Source organism: Poromitra crassiceps, assembly GCF_964638095.1.
Source record: "Poromitra crassiceps genome assembly, chromosome: 1".
Classification (NCBI taxonomy): Eukaryota; Metazoa; Chordata; class Actinopteri; order Beryciformes; family Melamphaidae; genus Poromitra; species Poromitra crassiceps.
In genome coordinates this window covers 24,926,278-24,947,686 of record NC_139623.1, presented here as the reverse complement: position 1 = coordinate 24,947,686, position 21,409 = coordinate 24,926,278, and the positions used below count along the sequence as shown (strand labels likewise).

The 21,409-nt window shown below is 46.2% G+C and overlaps 1 protein-coding gene across 1 annotated transcript in view; it reads right to left on the bottom strand.

Annotated features, from left to right (window-relative positions):
• The window catches only part of galnt10 (UDP-N-acetyl-alpha-D-galactosamine:polypeptide N-acetylgalactosaminyltransferase 10 (GalNAc-T10)), a 538,666-nt gene that overhangs the window by 127,018 nt on the left and 390,239 nt on the right, over window positions 1-21,409 (bottom strand). The window contains exon 7 of the mRNA XM_083647820.1: window positions 9,049-9,166. Within this exon, the coding sequence (XP_083503946.1) occupies window positions 9,049-9,166 (118 nt within the window). The remainder of the gene's footprint in view (window positions 1-9,048; window positions 9,167-21,409) is intronic.

Sequence of the window (21,409 nt, the reverse complement as noted above, 5' to 3'; positions counted from 1 at the left end):
CAATTAAAGCAATTAAAAGCAATTAAAACATGGCTAGCTTCCAGTCTCTTAGAATAGGTAGCACTGTATCAGGGCTTGTATGTATATTGTACTAAAAAGGAGATGTGGGGTCTCCCGTGAATTCTGGTATTAGAGCGGCTAAGGTATGGATGTAGGTGTCCCCATTAAAGGACTCAGAGACAGACTCCCAGTTGTGTCTATTTATTTCTAGCTGTGGTCTGTAACAACAATAACACAAAAGAGATGCCATCACTACAATGAATGAATGAATGAATGAATGAATGAATGAGCTTTATTTGTCATTGTCACAAAACAAGTTTTAAAAACAACGAAATTGAAGCAATCCCCTAGGTGCGTTTAGACAAGACAATAAGTTAGGTAATAAAGATAATGGTATAAAAGTAACGAGGTAATAAAGGGTAAAAGTGTCTAGTGTATCACAGTATGAGGTAATAAAAGAAAAAAGAAAAAGAAAAAGAAAAAGAAAAAGTGAAAAGTGTCTAGTGTCAGGTTTGTTCTGTGTACACTCTATATACATTCCACTTACATTCCCCTTAGCATCTTGCACAGTCCTATATACATTAAGCATCGACATTGAACTTGTTTCTGTGTGTGCATTCTTGAACATTCTATGTACATATTCTTATTATTATTCTATATATTCTATATATATATATATATATATATATATTCTATATATACAGTCTACATACAGTATATCTAAGATAACTGTGTTGGGCATGTTGAGCGCAGCTATATGGCTCTTGGAAATAAACTGTCTCTGAACTGGCTCGTTCGTGCCCGAGGGCAGCAGTTCAAAGTGGCAGTGCCCGGGGTGGGATGGGTCTTTGAGGATGCTGTGGGCTTTCCTGAGACAGCGGGAGCTGTACATGTCAGTCAGGGAGGGGAGGGGGCAGCCGACGATCTTCTGGGCGGTGTTGACAACTCTCTGGACCGCCTTCCTCTCCGTGGCTGTACAGCTGCAGAACCACACGCAGATACAGTACGTGAGGATGCTCTCGATGGAGCACCGGTAGAAGGAGACCAGCAGTTCCTGTGCGAGCTGGTTGTTCCTGAGTACTCTCAGGAAGTACAGTCTCTGGTGTGCCTTCTTGATGGTAACAGTGGTGTTGGTGCTCCAGGTCAGGTCATCATCTAGGACGCCCAGGAATCGGAAGTCGGAAGCTCTCTCCACGCCGTCCCCGCTGATAGCCAGGGGCTGGGTGTCTGTTTTCTTCCTCCTGTAGTCTAGTTCCTTGGTCTTGGAGGTGTTCAGGGCCAAGTTGTTTTCCATGCACCACACCGACAGCTTCTCCACCTCATCCCGGTACGCAGACTCGTCTCCCCCAGAGATGAGCCTCACCACGGTGGTGTCATCTGCGAACTTGATGATGGAGTTGCTGGGGTGCAGTCGTAGATGTAGAGGGAGTAGAGAAGGGGGCTCAGCACCCAGCCCTGGGGAGAGCCGGTGCTGAGGTTTATGCTTGATGAGGTGTGGCAGCCTACCTTCACCCTCTGGGAGTGGTCCGACAGGAAGTCCTTAATCCACAGGCAGATGGAGTTTGATATTCCCAGTTTGGTCACCAGTCTGTCAGGGATGATGGTGTTGAATGCCGAGCTGTAGTCCACAAAGAGCAGCCGCGCGTAGCTCCCCCGCTGCTCCAGGTGGCTCAGAGTAGAGTGGAGAGCTGTGGTGATGGTGTCCTCCGTGGACCTGTTGGCTCTGTAGGCGAACTGGTGAGGGTCGAGCCCGGGAGGGAGTGCCGAGATGATGTGGGTCCGGACCAGCTTCTCGAAGCACTTCATAATGATGGGTGTGAGAGCAACTGGACGGTAGTCGTTCAGGCAGCTGCTCTTCTTCGGTACTGGGATGATTGTGGAGGTCTTCAGGCAGGGTGGAACGACGGCCTGGGAGAGGGACTGGTTGAAGATCTTGGTGAAGACCCCGGCCAGCTGGTCCGCGCAGTCTCTCAATACCTGTCCCGGGACGCCGTCGGGGCCCGTAGCCTTCCTTGGGTCCACCGCTCTCAGTGTGCGCCTCACTTCATGCTCCTCCAGCTTGAGGGTTTGGCTGCTGTGGGCTGGATGTGGGCTGTTGTGGGCTGTGGGAGGGGGTGTTGTGGGAGGGGGTGGTGTGTCGGCCGCCGGTGTCTCCCTCTCGAAGCGGGCGTAGAAGCGGTTTAGCTCCTCCACTCGGGAGGTATCGCCGTCGGCCATGGGGTTGCTGGGATTGTAGTTGGTCATGTGTTTTATTCCCTGCCATACTTTCCTGGTGTTGTTGCTTTTGAGGAAGTCCTCGATCTTCCTCTTGTGGTCAGCCTTGGCCTCTCTGATTCCCCTCTTCAGATTGGCTCTGGCAGCACTGTAGAGCTCCTGGTCTCCCGCCTTGAAGGCTTTGTCTCTTTCCTTGAGTAGGCCCTGCACTTCTTTTGTCATCCAGGGCTTCCTGTTGGGGTAGACCCGGATTCACTGTCACAGTGTCTGTCTATGCAGTGCGTGATGTACGCCAGGACCGCTGTTGTGAACTGCTCAAGGTCCTTGTTTTCGAAAACCTTCCAGTCTGTAGACTCAAAACAGTCTTGCAGCTTCTGCATGGCCCCCTCAGGCCAGGTTTTCACTGTTTTGGTTGAGACTGGGGCGCTTCTCCGTACGGGGGTCTAAGCTGGGATCAGCTGCAGGGACATATGGTCTGACTGGCCCAAGTGAGGTAGCTGTTTAGCTCTATATCCGTGTTTGATGTTGGAGTAGACCTTATCCAGTGTGTTTCCCCCCCTTGTGGCACACTTGACGTGCTGATGGAATTTAGGGAGCACTGTCTTTAGATCCGCATGATTAAAATCCCCCCCAACGAGGTGGATTCCGTTGGGGTATTTGCTTTGTTGAGCAGTGATGGTATCATGTAGCAGAGCTAGCGCTACGTTAGCATTAGCACCGGGGGCTACATACACAGCTGTTATCAAAACAGCAGAATGCTCTCTGGATAGATGGTGCGGTCTGCATTTCACTGTTATATATTCCAGATCTGGGGAGCAGTGGCTGCTCATTACCTTGTAGTCAGAAGTCCATTCGTTGTTTAGATAGATTAGCAGGCCTCCTCCGCGTTTCTTACCGGTCGCTACATTGTCTCTGTCTAGTCGGCAGGCCGTGCAGCCCTCTAATTCAATAGCTGCGTCGGGTACATTGGACGATAGCCAGCTCTCTGTGATTATAATCACGCAACTGTCTTTCACTGTGCTATCCTCCACCACCATAAGCCTCACCTCGTCCATTTTGTTAATGATCGACCTCGCATTCATCAGGAATAGGCTCGTATTGCTGGCTTATTTGGGTCCCGTCTCAGTCTGGCTAGCACTCCCCCTCTGTTGCCGCGTCGCCTCCTCCGCTTCCTGCGTCTCCCAACTGGGTTGGGAATCCACGCCTCGCCGAGGTCTCTTGTGATCTCCGCGGGGCTATCCCGCTGGCGTGCAAAGCTAGTTGTAATGGGCTGCTCGCATTTAGATCCGATCTCCAGTAGGTCTTGTCGGCTATATACAACCTTCGCCCAGCAGGATGCTGCCTGAGCGAGTAAAAAAACACTGAAATAACATAAAACAACGCACTTAGAGGGACAGCTGGGAACGTCGCGACTGATCGCGCCACCATCTTCCAGTACTCATTTTGTACAATGTCATTTTGTACAACATGACAAAATGATACAAGCAGATACATTGTAATGTTATGCATATTACACATGGAGATGCAGAACTGTATACAGCCACCAATATACTGTTAGGCTAACGTAGCAGACCATGCGGGCGACTAGCCAACACTAGCAAAATAAACTAGCCTATTAGCTGAGACATGCAGGCGACCAAAAACACAAGCATCTTAATAACAGCTATATAGTTAACACACTCACCTTTGAGCATTTACACACTGCAAAAAACGAATGTAGGAGTACAGGCGAACAAACAAGGGAAGAGAAAAGACCACCATCTTGACCTGAGCCACACACTGAGCTTAATTGACTCACTGGACTGAGCTTAATTGCCTGCATAACATCACAGCTGCAGGTGCGGTGCCTTCAAATGCAATCGGAAATAATAACTACAGTGTTAACTAATATTAAAGGGAGTGTAAGGATGGCGAGCAGGAAAAGACGCAGAGGCAGGCTTCAGTTTCACCACAGATGTTTATTTTGTGGAAACCAGGCATATTATTGGCAGTGTTTGGAATAACGCCGTTTAAAAGAACGGCGTTAGGTAACGGCGTTATTTTTTCAGTAACGGGGTAATCTAACTAATTACTGTTTCCGTCGTTACAACGCCGTTATCGTTACTGAACGCTAAATGCGGTGCGTTACTATGAAATGATTGAGTAAACTACCCGTAGCCTACACTAGTGTTGTCAAGTGACTGTGAGGAGACCGGGTGGGTTAACATAACGAGATAAACGATTATGATTGGCTAAGGCAGAGTCATGTGTTTCATGGTAGCCAATCGGAGCCAGTGTTTTCACACACGAGCCAGGACATTAACAACGAGATAAGCGATTATTGGCTAAGGCAGTCATGTGTTTCATGGTAGCCAATCGGAGCCAGTGTTTTCACACACAAGCCAGGACACATCACACGCGCGACACACACACACACACACAGACACACCAAACAGATTCGAGGAAGCAGCAGAAATGGCGAGTCCGGAGCAATCCGATGAAAAGTTGGCATTTTCAAGGTGGTTATATAACGCAAATAGTTACTTTCCCTGGTAACTAGTTAGTTTTATTATAGAGTAATTCAGTTACTAACTCAGTTACTTTTTGGAACAAGTAGTGAGTAACTATAACTAATTACTTTTTTAAAGTAACGTTCCCAACACTGATTATTGGTGTGTAGTTTTAAATGAAATGAGGCTAATGAATCCAAATAACTAGACAAAATAAATAACAGAACTAAACTGAAGTCCTACACCTAGGCTAATCCCATGGATAACTGGGGTTCCTAATGAAACAGTCCAGCAGTCCTGGTCTCACATCTAGGGTGAACAGAGTGAGCAGACTGAGCACCCACACAAGGTTGAGAGCTAGCTAAATACTCTAGCCTCTACCCCAACACAGAGCAGACAATCAGCAATTAACTTGTCAAACAGATCAAGGGTTTAATTAAACAATCATTGGTACATTGACAATCTTGTCAGCCATCCATAATGACATAATGCATATTGCATGCCTCGCGCAAACAGCGATCGCGAGACGGGAATCTGATTGGTTTTGATTGACGTAATGCCCAGCATTGCCTGGCCACACATGTGAATAATTCTGGTACTTTAACTTAAGACCGCCCAAATCCGCCCCAAACGCATCTTTATAGATATATACAAGCTAGACATTATGTCCGATCCAAGATTCGCAATTTTGAAGTTCTCCCAGATGAACATGTTTTTTTTTAGGTGTTGTTAAGCCCTCCCAACTCCAGGCATCTTATTTCTAAGTTTGTGTGTTTGTTCGACGATTGCATTAAGGCCTCCACTGAGAGGATCAGAGAGGCGTGGCAGGAGGAACTTGGTGTGGATCTGTCTGAAATCATATGGGACAGGAGTCTGTCTGTGCTTTCAACGGAGGTGGTCGCATTTCTCCTCGTCTCCCTCTCCTACTCCCTTCCCCTCTCCCTCTGCTTGCTACCCGGAGCCAATCTTGCATTTGTCTCTTCGAAACTACAAATATGGATTATATGGCTGGTCTCTCAACGCAATCATCAAAATTATTGTGGGGTCTGGGGGATAATGTGGCATGCCCTCTTCTGCACACGCTCCAACTGGGTGGACAAGGCTTGGGTCAGACCAGGGTGCCAAGCAGGGACAGCATACTCCAGGCGCTGGCCTAATGTAGCCGATATAAATGGTTCGTATAGGTCATTACATTACATTACATTACGTCATTTGGCAGACGCTTTTATCCAAAGGGACTTACAGTAACACGTTTAGTCAACAATAGAGAAATCAACGATGCAACATAATCTATGACGGCTACAACTTTTGAAGGAATAGAGTGGTAAAGTTTTTTGTTTTTTTTTAAGAGAAAGATGTTAGTTTAAGAGGGGGCCAGCTGGAGCCTGAAAAGGTGTGTTTTTAGTCTTTGCCGAAAGATTGGCAGTGATGCGGCTGTCTTGACCGAAGGGGGGAGCTCATTCCACCATTGCGGTGCCAGGGACGAGAAGAGTCGCAATCGGAATGAGCGATTTTTTAGCCCCTGTAGCGAAGGAGGGGCGAGGCGTCCTGCACTGGTGGAGGAGTGGAGGGAGCGGTGAGAGGTTTGGAACCTGACCATAGATTGTAGGTACAGAGGAGCTGTCTGGTGTACTGCCCTGTAGGCCAGTACCAGTGTCTTGAATTTGATGCGTGCCGAGATGGGACGCCAGTGAAGGTCCAGGAAGAGGGGAGTGACATGAGAGAATTTGGGTTCATTGAATACCAGACAGGCTGCAGCGTTCTCAATGAGCTGAAGCGGTCGGATGTCAGAGGCAGGTAGGCCGGCCAGAAGCACGTTGCAGTAGTCCAGGCGGGAGATAAGTGACTGGACCAGGAGTTGTGTCGCTTCCCTCGTGAGAAAGGGACGGATTTTGCGGATGTTGTACAGGGAGAACCTACAGGAGCGTGCTGTCGCAGCAATGTTGGCCGAGCAAGACAGCTGGTTGTCAAGGATCACCCCAAGGTCCTTAGCTGTTTGTGAGGGAAGCACAGTGGTATTGTCAATGGAGATGGAGAGGTCTGTGAGAGGGCAGTCTTTCCCTGGGAGGAAGAGTATCTGAGGTAGAGGGATCCTCAAACCAGGAGTGTGCAGAACCTGAGATGCCAAGGTCAGACAGAATGGAGAGAAGGATTTGGTGGTTGACTGTATCGAAAGCAGCGGACAGTTCAAGGAGGGCAGAGGAGAGGGATGAGACCTTAGCAGTGTGAAGGGCCTCTTTGACTGCAAGAAGAGCTGTCTCAGTGGAGTGAGATGCCTTGAAACCGGACTGCAGAGGGTCCAGGAGGTCATTCTGGGAGAGATAGAGAGAAAGTTGGTCGGACGCTGCTCGTTCGAGGTTTTTGGAAAGGAATGAGAGAAGAGAGACAGGTCTGTAGTTCTGAATAGCAGTAGGGTCAAGGGAGGGTTTCTTAAGCAGAGGCTTGCCTCTAGCAGTCTTTAGAGCAGCCGGAAGAAGACCAGAGGACAGAGAGGAGTTGATGAGAGTAGTGAGGAAGGGAGATATGTCAAGTGAGATGGTTTGGAGGAGAGAGGAAGGGATAGGATCGAGGGGACAGCATGTGGCTCGGTTAGAGCTGACGAGTTTAAGCACTTCATCGGGAGAGAGGGGAGAGAAGGAACTAAACCCGGGGACAGGGGGCAGAGAAGCAGGATTGGAGTCGGGAGTGTTATTGATGGTACCTGGAGGATGGAAGGAAGAGCTGATGTCATCCATCTTCTTAAGTAAAGAAGGTTACAAAATCATCAGCAGAGAGGGAGGGGAGGGGAGGGAGGGTTGAGGAGGGTGGAGAAGGTGGAAAACAGTTTACTGGGGTTGGACACAGAGGACTGGATTTCAGAGATGAAGGAGGTTTTTGCTTTTGAGACAGGAGAGGTGAAGTTGGAGTGGACAAGGTGGTAGGAAGGGAGATATTCAGGGTGATGTGATTTTCTCCATTTCCTCTCAGCTGCCCGAAGCTCTGTTCGGTGAGTTTGCAGAGATTCAGTCAACAAGGGAGCAGGGGGAGAGGATCAGGCAGGCTTAGTGGTGAGTGGGCAGAGAGAATCAAGAATGGAGGAGAGAGAGGAAAGCCTCCTCAGTGGACAGGAGAGAGTACTGCTCAGCTGAGGGGAGCAAGGAGAGGACAGCAGGGAGTTAGGTCAGAGAGTTTTTAGGTTGCGTTGGGTGCGGTGATAGAGTGAGGGGGTGATGGGTGTGGGGTGGGAGATGGGAAGGGATAAAGTGGTGGTCGGATACAGGAAGAGGAGTTGCAGTGAAGTTGGAGGTGGAGCCCGTTCCTTGCTTTGTGAGTTGGAGGAGATTGAGAGAGGTAGAGGTCGACGGATGAGAATTAGTTAAGGAAAGGCAGAGATTGCGAGGTTACCGGCCGGTCAGCCTGAGTGACAGAGAAACGTTTGATGCGCTTGAGGAGGAAAAGCTTCCTGCTAGCTTTTGCCATCATGGTGTTTACCTGGTCACTCCACCTGAGCTTGTGCTGGATGGAGAGTCCCAGCACTTTGATTTTAGGCAGGACAGCCAGGGGGATGTTATTATGGAAAGAGGTGGTCCTGATGGTGGATTTTTACTGAATGATATGTGCATAGCAATGCATTTCTTTTCATTACGGAGCATGTTGTTTTGGGCAGACCAGATATTTAGGTCATTGAGGTGATTCTGCATGGTAGACGGCTGCTGCCATTGTCTGGACTTGAGTACGTTGATGTCATCAACATATTCCACACTGGGTTTGGGGGCACCACGGGCAGCGTCGTAAATCTGGGCAAGGAAGACGATGGGCCAAAAAGAGTTCTTTGGACCACCCCACATGTGAGGTACTCCCATTCTGATAAGGTGCCACGATAGCATACCCTTTGTCTCCGATTGAAAATAAAATTGCAAATCCAAGGGACTAGTTCAGGCCTCACTCCCATCAGGATCTTGTTGATAATGATGTTATGATTGACCCTGTCAAAGGCCTTGCTGAAATCAGTCGCTACCAGTGAACAGACAGAGCCAGGTTTGTCAGTGTTTTTAAACAAATGGCAAACTGACAAATGGCATGGGTGGTGCATTTGCCCTTCCAACTCCCAAACTGTCTGCGGTCAAATGATATGTCCTTGAAAACCCACTGGAGGACAAAGGTTTCCGCAATTTTTGCAAACTGGGAAGTCAAGGAAATGGGTCTAAACTGTTTTAACTCTACTGCATAAACACTGATAGCAAAAATGCAACATGACTGCACCCATACAATTCATTTCTCTGGCTTCAAAGTAGTCGGTCGAAAATCAACGGGTGTCACAAGTTTTTTTGTTTCTTCTTTTGTTTTGTTTTTGTTTTGTTTTTACCTTGAAGGAGATCTCGTACTGTTCTCCTCCCCAGATCTCCAGACCCGTGTCATATCCTCCCAGCTCCCAGAACCACTTCCTGTCCACAGCAAACAGTCCACCTGCCATGACTGGAGACCTGGAGGACAGACACACACAGAATAAAATCAGACTCAGCATTTTCATAGCACTTCCCACTTGCCAATCACAGTTTTCTCAGCGGTGTGTGAAATCCATCTATCTTCTCTTTGCTGTGATCCCACACACCATTTGGCTGCTTCTCTTTTTTCTTTTCTTTTTTAATACAGGCAAGACAGACCACCCACAGCAGACAATACAAAATGACAACACAATACATACTCACACAAACAAAATAAAGGAAAAAAATGACAAAAAACTAGAAATTAAATTACTAAAAAGTTACAGAAAAGCACATGGAAATACAATGATGAATTACAGTTTAGTTTGTAGGATCCCTTCAAGAATAATTAATGTTTGTCCCGCTCCTCACTGGAGCAGACCCTCTCCCACTTCGTGTCTTGTTGCACCCTGCAACTGCATGTAGCCATAATCTTTTCCAAAAGAAATTGGCTTCTTACTACATTTTTAAAGAAACTTAAATTCAAGTCTGTTTGGGATCAAGCTTTAAAAATAAATGTTTCCAAACAGAACAATTGTATTTACTATCTGGAGGCAGTTTTCATCCAGAACGCCCAACACAATGTTTAAGGGTACAAATTCAAAACAAATCCCGAACGGCCTTAGCCAGTCCTGGACTTTGGTCCACAAGCTTGCAACATATGGGCAATAAAAAAATAAATGCAACTGATCTTCCTCATTACAGAATCTACATAGTGATGATTGTTCAATATTAAATCTGTTGAGTTGTTTTTTAGTAGCAGTAAGTTTGTAAAATATATTTAATTGAAAAATTCTGGAATAGGAATCAATTGTTATTTTTGCTTCTCCTTGCAAAAATAATTAAAAAAGTAAAATAAAATCAGCAGCCTGGCAGAGTGTTATTAAAACAGCCTGCAGGTAACTAATCAGAGAGGAAGAGGGAGAACACATGAGGGAGGGAGAGGGATTTTATGGTTTCATCAGGTTTTTCACTGTAGGAGTCAATAATTTTTAAATAAATATAATTAAATCATAGACTCATAGACAAATCAGTTTGTGCATCAGCTGTTGGTTCTCACATTTTTTCACATGAGGGACCCCTAAACTGACAAAGATTAGACCATGGACCCCCATTTGATAGGATTTTGTCCCACGGTCCCCCATATGATAATAAGATTGATGCTTTTGGATGTTGTATTACAGAAAGTGTATAAAACCCATTACCAAAATAGTCATTGTGTTACTTACGAAAATAAATTATCCCCCTTTTGGCTGGGGACCCCCTGGAACCCCCTCAAGGACCCATGGGGTCCCCGGACCCCCATTTGAGAACCACTGCTTTAGGATACCCCTTGGTATCCTAAGGTTAGGGACTTTGGGTCACACTTGAACAATACTTTTAACGCCCGTAGAAGGCTGCTGTGGTTGCACATTCTCCGTGTACAAAATGCCTGTGCGCTCTGCGCTAAAGTAGTAAATGGGCGTGCTTAACCCTGTAAGACACACTGTTGTAATATTACAACATTTGTATTTTATCAAAAAAAGGGTATAAATCATTTGTTTTCTTGTTCTTTTTTCACCTAAACATCATCATTGGATCCTATTGTTTAGTCTTGCAATGCTATTGCCCAGGATATTTGCATATAAGTACCCCCCACAGGGCCAGGACACATCACAACTTCAAAATTGTTGACGGAGCAACAACTCTCTTTTTCACTGGACGGAATTCCTCACAAAAAGTAAGTAAAATGCCTGTAATATATTTTTGGGTGATCAATAGAATGCCCAGAACATGTACATATGTTATTACTGTGAAACATATTGCCCAAATGTAAATTAGTTGCATTTTTAGTTGAATTTTTACAACGTTGGGACAGTGTGGTAGCAAATATCCCTGTGGTACTGTTAGTTTACAGACCTGGCTAAGTGGAGTCTTATAGTTTTCACAATACATTTATACAGTTATATGTGTATTTTCCCCACATTGCATACCTATATATATATATATATATATATATATATATATATATATATATATATATATATATATATATATATATAGTGTTGTACTCGAAGACAAATATACTGCATAAAATGTCATTGCTTACAATGTTTTAGTAATCACTTTCAACAGATCAGTTCCTACTTCTGTTTGTAATAATGTTTTAGTTGGTTTAAGTTAGTTCCTGGAGGATTCCATGTGGTAATTGTTCATGTGGGGGTTGCCCACTTAGGACCATCATAATTGTTTATGTGAGGGTTGGTGGGGGCTGCCCACTTAGGACCATCATCCCATTGTGAGGATAAGCAAAGCACAATAGGTTGGCCAGACAGTATTGTGTGACTTGTGAAATGTGTACTGCAGTGAGATTTGTAAACACTACTAATGTACTAAAGTTATTTCTTTATTTTCATTTCAGAATGCCACAAGCAAGGAGAGAGCCTCACTTCATTGCAAGATACAAGATGCACTGGATATATCGACTTCACTGAAACTGATGAAGAGTCAGATGAAGAGGCCTGTGGAGAGGAGTCCAAAGAAAACCAACCACCCAGTGAACCCACTGACTGCCCAGTAGATGCAGACATTCAGCCGCCCCAACTGGCCAAACACGCCCAGCCCCGTGAAAGATATCAGTGGCAGAAAAAGAATTTCATCAGCCCTAATACAGATTTTTCTGGTCCACCTCTAACTGGAGTTGGCCATACAGTATTGTGTGACCATGTGTATATTGTAATTAGATTTCTTTAGTACATTTATTGTATGTATTGTTTTTCATTTTGTTGTTATTTTAATAAAATCACAATTCTTAAAAATATGGCTTACATTGATGTTATTATTCATAATGTATACTGTTCTGAGGCCAAATATGATTCATAATGTATACTGTTCTGAGGCCAAATAATAAACCATAACCATATAAATGAACCCTCAAGTTGTTTTAGTGAAGTATATATACATTTGCCATGTTATTCTGACAATGAGTAAAAATGGCCTATAGGAAATTCTGCTACCCGATTGACCCACCGTTGTAATATTACAACATTTCCATAAAACCTTACAAAAACTTTTTTTTAAAACACTATATTTTCTTCTCCAAAGTACTCCTACAACACCATCTGAAAGGTTGATTTTTTTTTTTGCAAGTAGAAATATATCCGGGTTTTGCAGGGTTAAAGCAATACGTATTCACAGGTGTAGTCATGTGCCAGCTGGGTGTTCCATCAATCAAACCAATCAGAGTGACGTATCCCATTCCCTTTAATACTGTTTGCGCAATGCATGCTGTAATCTCGGTGCGTAATTTGGACATCTCAAAACCATCGCATGGCGACACAGATTTCAAACACCATCGTGAAGTTTGCAGACGAGACAACACAGCGGTTGTGGGGCTGATCTTCAATGGCGATGAGACGGCCTACAGTAAAGTGGTGGATGTCCTGGAACGAAATACTTAAAGTAATACTAGTTACTAGTTACATGAAATCAGCGAGGCCCTCTCTTGGCTTCGCCTATTGGATACACGTCATCCTCACGCGAGCTTTGAATAACTTGTTTTTATCAACGCCTCCTAGGCCACACTAGGGATGGGTACCGTTCACATTTGAACCGATACTAGTACGATACCGGTACCTGGAATTTGGTACGGTACCCAAAACGGTACAATTTTCGGTATTCGGTAACACGCTCTAATAACAAAAAAAATGACAGTCCAAACTTCTCAGAGAGAGCGGTCGGTATTCACTAAAGCCTTCATATCTCAGGCTCTGTAGCACATAGAAACATAACATAAAAAGCATTTGAGAGCTTAACCCTTTGGCTTTTCGTATTATATTTGCCCTAATGTTCATTAAAACAATTTTTTATCTTTAACCCCAAAAAATAAAAATAAAAAGTTTCTAATGCATTTTAAGAAATGTTAATAAATATTATGGCAAATGTAACCCTTCCAAATAAAAAGTCACGGGTGTAAGCTCTCAAATGCTTTTTATTTCATGTTGATAGCTACTATAGAGGCTGAGGAAATACGTTCTGTTGAACCCTTGACAATTACTGCAGCAAGAGTAACGTTAGCGATCTCTGTTTTGCAGTCGTTGTGAAGACAGTGAAAAGCCCCCTTATCTAACAACCACAACGGCAGTGAAACAACTTATCCAGCTAACGCTAGCTAATTAAATAATGTTACCTGATGTTGTAGAAGTCGATGCCTCTCTCAACGTTACAGCTGAGGAGGTGCTGCTAACGTTAGCTGCGGTGCGGTATCTGCTTCATTCACCCTCAGCCTATCTAAGACGTTACAGTCTTCAGCATTTATCTAAATATATCTTGTGTTTGACCATGCTTCCTCAAGTTTGAGGTGTTTCCCTGGCCAGCTTTGCAATTCACATCACAAATGTTGCAACCAGTGTTGTCTGAGTCTATCTTGGTAAAGTGTAGCCACATTTTCGGCTGGTCCTGTTTGTTGATGTTTCAGGTGTGTGATGTACTGACGTAACGCGCTCTCGCGTGTTGCCTTAAGTTTCCGTCTGAATTTCTATTTTACCCACTCTCTTCTATTACTCAGATGCGTTCAAGTACCGAAATGAGTTACCGTTTGATTTCATGTGAACTGATACTCGGTAGTACCGCCCCCTTTCGGTCGGTGCCTGTAAAAGTACCGAGTTCGGTACCCATCCCTAGGCCACACCCCCTCTGGTCGCCGACAGCCTCTATAAAAGGCCGCCACTCGCACTCACACATTTCTCTTAATAAGTAAGCTTCACGTGCTGTGGAGCAGTGAGCTTGAAGGCCAAGAGAGGGCCTCGCTGATTTCATGAAACTAGAGATTACTTTAAATCTTTCGTTTTATTTCAATATCAGCTCGGCCCTCTCTTGGCTTCGCCTATTGGATAACAGGCGAAGCCTTGGTATAGTCTATGCTCACTGTGATACAATATCACTATGGCTGACACTAGCGCTTTTATCAGGGTTATGACTCATAAGGGGCTTGTGTGAGTCCACATCCCCCAGAAGAGAAGCCCCACTTGCCTCGGCGCCCATAAGTAGATAGGAGTGGGAGAGACCCCGACTCCAGTGTCTAAGGGGAACTCCCCTTAAAACCAATATACATGCTTTTGGAGATAAAAAAACACCTGTATTAACCGCTTGAAGCAGACGGGCAGGATAGGAGTGCAACACACCTCAACTTTGCCGAGCTTACAAAAGGTGAAAAACCAAGCGGCATGTCGGCACGTATGTGACCAAGTCCAGGGGTGTCCCTGGAGAATTTATAATCCATCCTCCCCTAGGCTAATCACCTATGGGGAGACGAGCATGCCCGCCCCCCTGGAGAGGGGGACCCTAGTGTAGGGTGCCCCCAGCCGAGACTGTCATCCAAAAAATCACAACTCGTGATGGGAGCAGAAATCTCAGAAAAACAGGGCTGACTGAGGGGTCACGCAAGGCGTGGACTTCGCTGAACAACCCTAGGTTGAGAGGTATTCCACCTAGGGATGCACGATAAATCGATTTTGAATCATAATAAAATTAATCAGTTAGGACGATGTTAAAAAAAGTGAAAATCGTCAAATCGATTTACACGGATGGATTATGGTAATTACATTACGGTGGCTCTCTCTCATTACGGTGGCTCTCTCTCATGTAGCTACGCATGCTGCTTAAGGTACTCGTCCATTCTCCCTGCTGTAAAGTCTCTCCGAAGGCTGTGGCTACAACTGGCTACTAAAGACAGCAGCGCAATGAACTTATTTCAACACCTCCAAAAAAGCACACAGAGTGCGAGCAGCGTGTTGCACTGGGGGCTGTACACGATAACGAGAGCCGGCACACACACACACACATGCACACGCACACAGACATTATCACCGGACTGTGAAATGTTGCCTTTAGTTCACATAACAACAAAACAACACGTGAGGCCACCGAGTAGCTTCTGCTTCATGGCTGTAACGTTACGTTACCAGCCTCAGCTGACTCACCCTGTCTGTCTGAATTTCCTCCTAACTGCTATCGGAGTTCCCCGCATAGCTGTTGTGACTTTGTGTTATTCTAGTACAGATGCGTACTAGATGAATGATGAATAGTTTGACAGTTATTGAGAGTTGATTTGAGTTAATGAGTTATTAATTTGAGTTAGTGTGGACCAGTGATGTCACTGGTCCACACTTTAACACTCAATAACTGTCAAATTAAATGACAGACTTCAAAACCGTTTACAGTTTTCTGATATACTACTGATGTTCTAATGATACAAAGCTGGTTGAAAATGGGCGGAGCGTTCCTTTAAGACATCGGTGACCGCTGTTTAATCTGGATTAGAGGAGGTAACTGCCCCAGCCACCAACCATAGGGGCCCATCCCTGTGAAAACACTGCACAGAGGTGGGTTTGGTCCCTAATGACGCTGCATCAGCTAAGACCCTCCTCTAACCATTTAGAGGAGTGCACGGCTTCAGATAAGGGCTCAAAATCACCTGACTGGGAGGTGGGCTGACCCCATGTTGATCTTGCGGCTAATACGCAGAAGCCGTGATCCAAACAAGTGGAAGCATTCCCCAAGGAAGGGAATGCCCCAGGGTAGAGAAAAGAAGGGGATGCGAAAAACATCCCTGCTGTTGCACAGCGGAAGGGAAACAGGAGTAGTGCAACTGCTTTTACCTCCCAGTGGAGGAAAAGATTTGAGACACTAAGGGCTCTATCTTCCCGACTTGCGTTAGCGCCCGTTTTGCGCTGGAATAGCGCCACGCAAAGCCCTAATTGTGGGCGTGTCAGGCCGCTGCACTTCACGTCATCTCAGCGCAAACCCCGATAGCCGTATTTATGCCCATATTAACTCATTGAGTGCCAATGACGTCGATCGACGTCAAAGTAAATAGTGACGTAGAGTGCCAATGACGTCGATCGACGTCAAATGCGTTTTTTGACGGTGGGACGTGGATCAAAGCCTCCTGCATCTCCTGTACAAATATTGTAGCTATTGAAGGTGTATAACAGGGGTGCCCAATATGTCGATAGGTAGTGTGGTCGATCGCATGGCATTGAGGGGAAGATTTTTTTTTTTTTTTTTTTTTTTTTTACTGTTTTTCCACTGTTTCCACTGTTTTTCCACTGTTTTTCCACTGTTCCACTGTTTTCCACTGTATACTCAGTGTATATATATATAAATAAATATGTTTGGTAGATCACTTTGACTTGGTCATTTTAAAAGTAGCTCCCAAGCTGAAAAAGTGTGGGCACCCCTGGTGTATAACCTATTTTACAGACCCATTAGGTGGTGACAGTGCTCTCCAGATTAGAGAAAGGTCAGGAAAACAGCAGGAAAAAGCCCCGTGATGAAAGAGAAACCGCTCATGCTGCAGCCAGAGCCATATAGATGGCTCTGGCTGGAGCTGACGTTGGCTGCGAACAGCAGTCAATCCGCGCCCACAACTGAGCCTCTCTGTCTCTGCTGTATAGTTTCTCCACACGATTAGCCGCCAGAAAAGCAGCACCTGACGCCGAAGGGCCAAACCATTCTCTGCAGTCCGGTTTGACTTTTCCGTGTCGCGCTGGGAGCCGGCGCACAAAAAAACAGAGCACTCCGAAAATAGACGCCGGGTGTGTGAGGCTGTGTGTTAGTGTGGGGAGGAGACTTGGGCCGGCCACACCGCCACTGTTGTCAAAAAGGCCCAACAGTGAATACACGGACTCAGGCGCCTGAAGAAATTTGGGCTAAGGCCAGAAATCCTTACGGACTTCTACAGAGGCACCATTGAAAGCCTGCTGATTGGCTGCTTCACCACCTGGTACGGGAACTGTACCACCATGGACAGCAGGGCGCTACGGAGAGTGAGACGCGCGGCCCAGCACGTAACAGGATGTGAGTTGCCAGATCTGCATGAACTGTATAAACAGCGGTGCCTCAGGAGGTCCCTGAAGATCATCAAAGACACAAACCATCCCCACAACAGCCTGTTCTCCCTGCTACCCTCAGGGAGAAGATACAGGGTCCCAAAAGCACGCACAAATCGCTTGAGGAACAGTTTCTTCCCGCAGGCCACGAGACTCCTTAACATACAAAAATAGTGCAGTAGCCGTACTGTAACGTACCGTAGCTGCTACCACTACGTATGTCTAATGTTTAATTGTATGTCTAATAAGGAATATGCTATTTGCACCTGTATGTCAAATACGCCAAATTTAAAACGCCGAGTTTAATTGTATGTTTAATAAGGAATATGCTATTTGCACCTATATGTCAAATACGCCGAATTTAAAATGTCTAAGCACGGCTAAAGTCTGCACAGGACATGTGCACCTATGTGCAGTGAATATACCACTGTCTCTGACTTGTCCTATCACTATACTGCCTTATTGCTTGTTGTGTCTATTGTTGTTTTTGCACTCATATGCCCTGTTACATTTGTACTATGTTGTAAACGGAGTCCACAGCACAATAATTTCACACGTGATACTTGTACCATGGAGTGACAATAAAAATCTTGAATCTTGAATCTTGAGTTTGCAGCTGAGGGGGGGAGAGGGGGGTGGGGCACGCAGGGCACCACACAACTACACCACGTCACTACATCAGAAAATATTAGCTTCAGACTCAGTGAATGTGCTTGAAATGCTTCATTTCACAAAAGGCGGAATATCTCAGCTTCTAGATGGAAACGCCTGTTTTTGCTGTTTTTGACTTATCTTCTCCGGCTGATAACTAAAGAACGGAAAATGATATCAATAAACTTTTTTTTGCTGCTGATACAATAGAGTCTCATCGTTCGTTGTGCGTGTTCGGTGTTTACATAGTAATATCACACAATATTCTGTGGGCCTCGAGAAATCACTGAAAACGCTCTGAAACTCTGGCACTGGGAGCGTCCATTCTCCAAAAGTGGCTGGCACTCAATGAGTTAACAGGATTCACAAGTTGAGATCACTCCCCTTAAAAGCCACAGCGTCACCTAGGGGTGCTCCAAAAAATCGATTCTGAAAGGATCGCGATTCTTAATGCCACGATTCCTGGATCGATTCCAAACTCCCAAGAATCGATTCTTAAAATTGTAAAAAAAAAAATTTTTTTTTTTACAGTGCACCTGAACGCAACATGCAAGATACCGGCTGAATAAGTGTCCAAATGTTCATGTCATTTGTGTACTGTACTGCCACGGTGCCACCACCTCTTGCACTCTGGTTAATGTATTCCCCCCAAAAGTCTACAGAACCCCCCAGCCTATAAATCCATTTTATCTGAAGAACATAAGGGGAGAATTCCCCCCTAGTTTGCAAAATGAATTTAGGACCTGACTGTAATACAGAAGTTGAATTTGAAGTGCAGCATTAATACATTTGTCATTTTTTGTCTTATATTTACCTTTGTGTGTTATTGCAATATAAAACTACATAATTCAGAATCGATTCTCGATTCTGGAATCGAGAATCGTTGGAATCGAGAATCGATTCTGGAATCGGATCGTGACCCCAGGAATCGGAATCGGATCGGATCGTGGCTTAGCCGGATCGGAGCACCCCTAGCGTCACCGCCTGCACGTCTGTGACAGGCAGCAGCTTCTTTCTTGTTTAGTGCAAGCAGAGTCACAGTGTGAGAGAGAGAAAAGAAATGAATGAATGAATGGTTTATTTTCGGTCATAGGTTAATGAACCACAAACAAAATGTAATAATTTGTGTGAATATACAGCAAGAGAACATCATCATACATGTACATATCAAACCATTTCACACAAATACAATTTATACAATCAATGACCGAAATAAGGAATAGGCTGAAGCCAAGGCTTATTTTTTGCCTATCCTGTAAGAAAGAGGGAGAGAGTCAGAGAGAGAGAGGGGGGAGAGAACAAGAGAGGGAAGAGAGAATTGGAGGATGAACCAGTTCGGATTGTAACGAAAATTGATGCTTTTGTAATTAGTAGCCTTTTAATTAGCCGTTTCGCTCATAGGCTATAACATACACATTTAAAAATAGCCTATTTGTTTCTTTAATAGGGTAGGGATGTGGGAGATTTTATTTCAATAGCCTATACAGAATTGTCCACTCGGGTTAACCTATTGTTGCATGGTGCAATTGTGCAGGGAGAGAGGTTACTGTATACTATCAATGGTTACTATACTGGCCGGTGTTGTGTCAGAAAGTGATTGTTAGGATGATGTCATCATTCCTACTGTGATGTCATAGATCACTCACTGATGATGTCATAACACAAGGTGATGTCATATTCGGGACCTATAAAGTTTCGGTTCTGCAGGTCCTCTGCAGTTGTTCATAGACTAACCTCACGGCAACCTTCTGCAACAGTTCCCATCTTCGAACCTTGCAGACTCAGCTATCAAGTGCTACAGCGTTCCTAGTTTTCGAGACTTCAGTTACGAAGTGTGTCTTGGGCATTTAGTATCTGCACGTAAATCCACCAGTCTCACAGCGACCCTAACAGTATGAACAACTCAGAAATGGATTTAGCGGATACATTTCTGCCAATCAGGGAGGAAGCTCCCGAGATGCCAGTTTTCCCGCCGGCCGCTTCAGCTGACCCACCAGGCGGTCAGCTGTATATCTCTACTCATCCTGTCACGTTCGGAGACTTGCCGGCAGTTATGCGAGACCTGCATTTGGCCAACCAACAGGTATTTGCGACAGTACTTAAGCGCCTGATTGCCCACCAGGAAAAAGCAATCCAGGCTCTGGCTTCCGAAGCCGCTGATCGGCACGCCCACCAGGAAAAAGCAATCCAGGCTCTGGCTTCCGAAGCCGCTGATCGGCACGCCCTCTTGATTGGCCGGCTAGATCATCTCGACGGGCTAAACCCCCAGGCTGCCACTCCGCAGTCTCCTGCCCCCCCCATCTACTGCGGTCTCTGCTACTAGCCCTGCTTCTCAGTCGCCTCCAGCTCCTAAGCGCATACTCTGGGGGGGAGTTCGCGTCATCCCAGAGCAAAGGCAGCCACATCTGAACACCAGCAGCCATCTGTCCCGTGATCAGGCCGGCAGGGTTCACATCACACCAGAGGAGAGGCAACACCGTTTGGACACCCGGAGCTGCCTGTACTGTGGTCGAGCCGGGCACTACCTCTCCTTCTGCCCCTGGCGTCCAGTAGGTGGGTCCACCACTCGCCGGCCCGTGAGACTCTCAGTGGATCAGGACTCTAGGGGTTCGGCCCCGAAGCCCATATGGGTGGGCAACGTTCACGTGCCCCAGGAGTGGCAGTGTGTCTCCAAGAGGGTTGAGGGGGTGGAGAGGGCTGTCGATCGTCTCACTGAGAGGTCCAATCACTGCCTACAGACCAGCTCCGTCCCCCCGCAGGGGGCCTCCGAGTCTGCTGGCCCTGAGGCCCAACCTGTGGGCCTTCCCCTCGCCGAGTCTGAACCCGAACCTCAGGAGCAGCCAGTTCCAGTTCTTGACCCACATGTGGGTTCCCGTTTGGCGCTGGGAGGCCCCCGTAGTGTCGTCAGCCTTCGGTCAGGAGCAGCTTCAAAGAAGGAAACTGTGGATGTCCTACCCCAACTACAGGTCGGGAGGGTAGGCCTCGCTGAGTCGGAGCCCGGTCCTCAGCAACAGTCTAAATGCAGGTCTAAGCGTCGACGTTGGGTTCCTGCTCAACCCTGGGACTGCTGTCGGGCCTTGGAGGGAGGGCCTCCGGTGGCTCTGCCTTCAGGCATGGCAGCATTGGTTGAGGCTCAGCCTTTGGGTTGTGCAGAGCCTTCTGGTGCTCCGCTCTCTGAGCTTGCGACACCCCCTTTGGCTCCTTCTTCCAAGTTTGGGACCCCGCCTTCGGAGCCCACGGAGTTTGAGGTGTTGCGTCAGAGGAACAGTTCTTGTTGGTCCCCACCGGAGCATGACATTGACCCTTTTGATGGTCTCCAGTCTCCCAGGTTTGGATCGTGCCCCGGGGGATGGCCGACTCCAGAGGATCCACCGGACTCTGCAGCATTTCTGATGTCTTCTTTGAGGGTCTCATTAGACGCGTCCGTAGAGGGGAGGGTACTGTTAGGATGATGTCATCATTCCTACTGTGATGTCATAGATCACTCACTGATGATGTCATAACACAAGGTGATGTCATATTCGGGACCTATAAAGGTTCGGTTCTGCAGGTCCTCTGCAGTTGTTCATAGACTAACCTCACGGCAACCTTCTGCAACAGTTCCCATCTTCAAACCTTGCAGACTCAGCTATCAAGTGCTACAGCGTTCCTAGTTTTCGAGACTTCAGTTACCAAGTGTGTCTTGGGCATTTAGTATCCGCACGTAAATCCACCAGTCTCA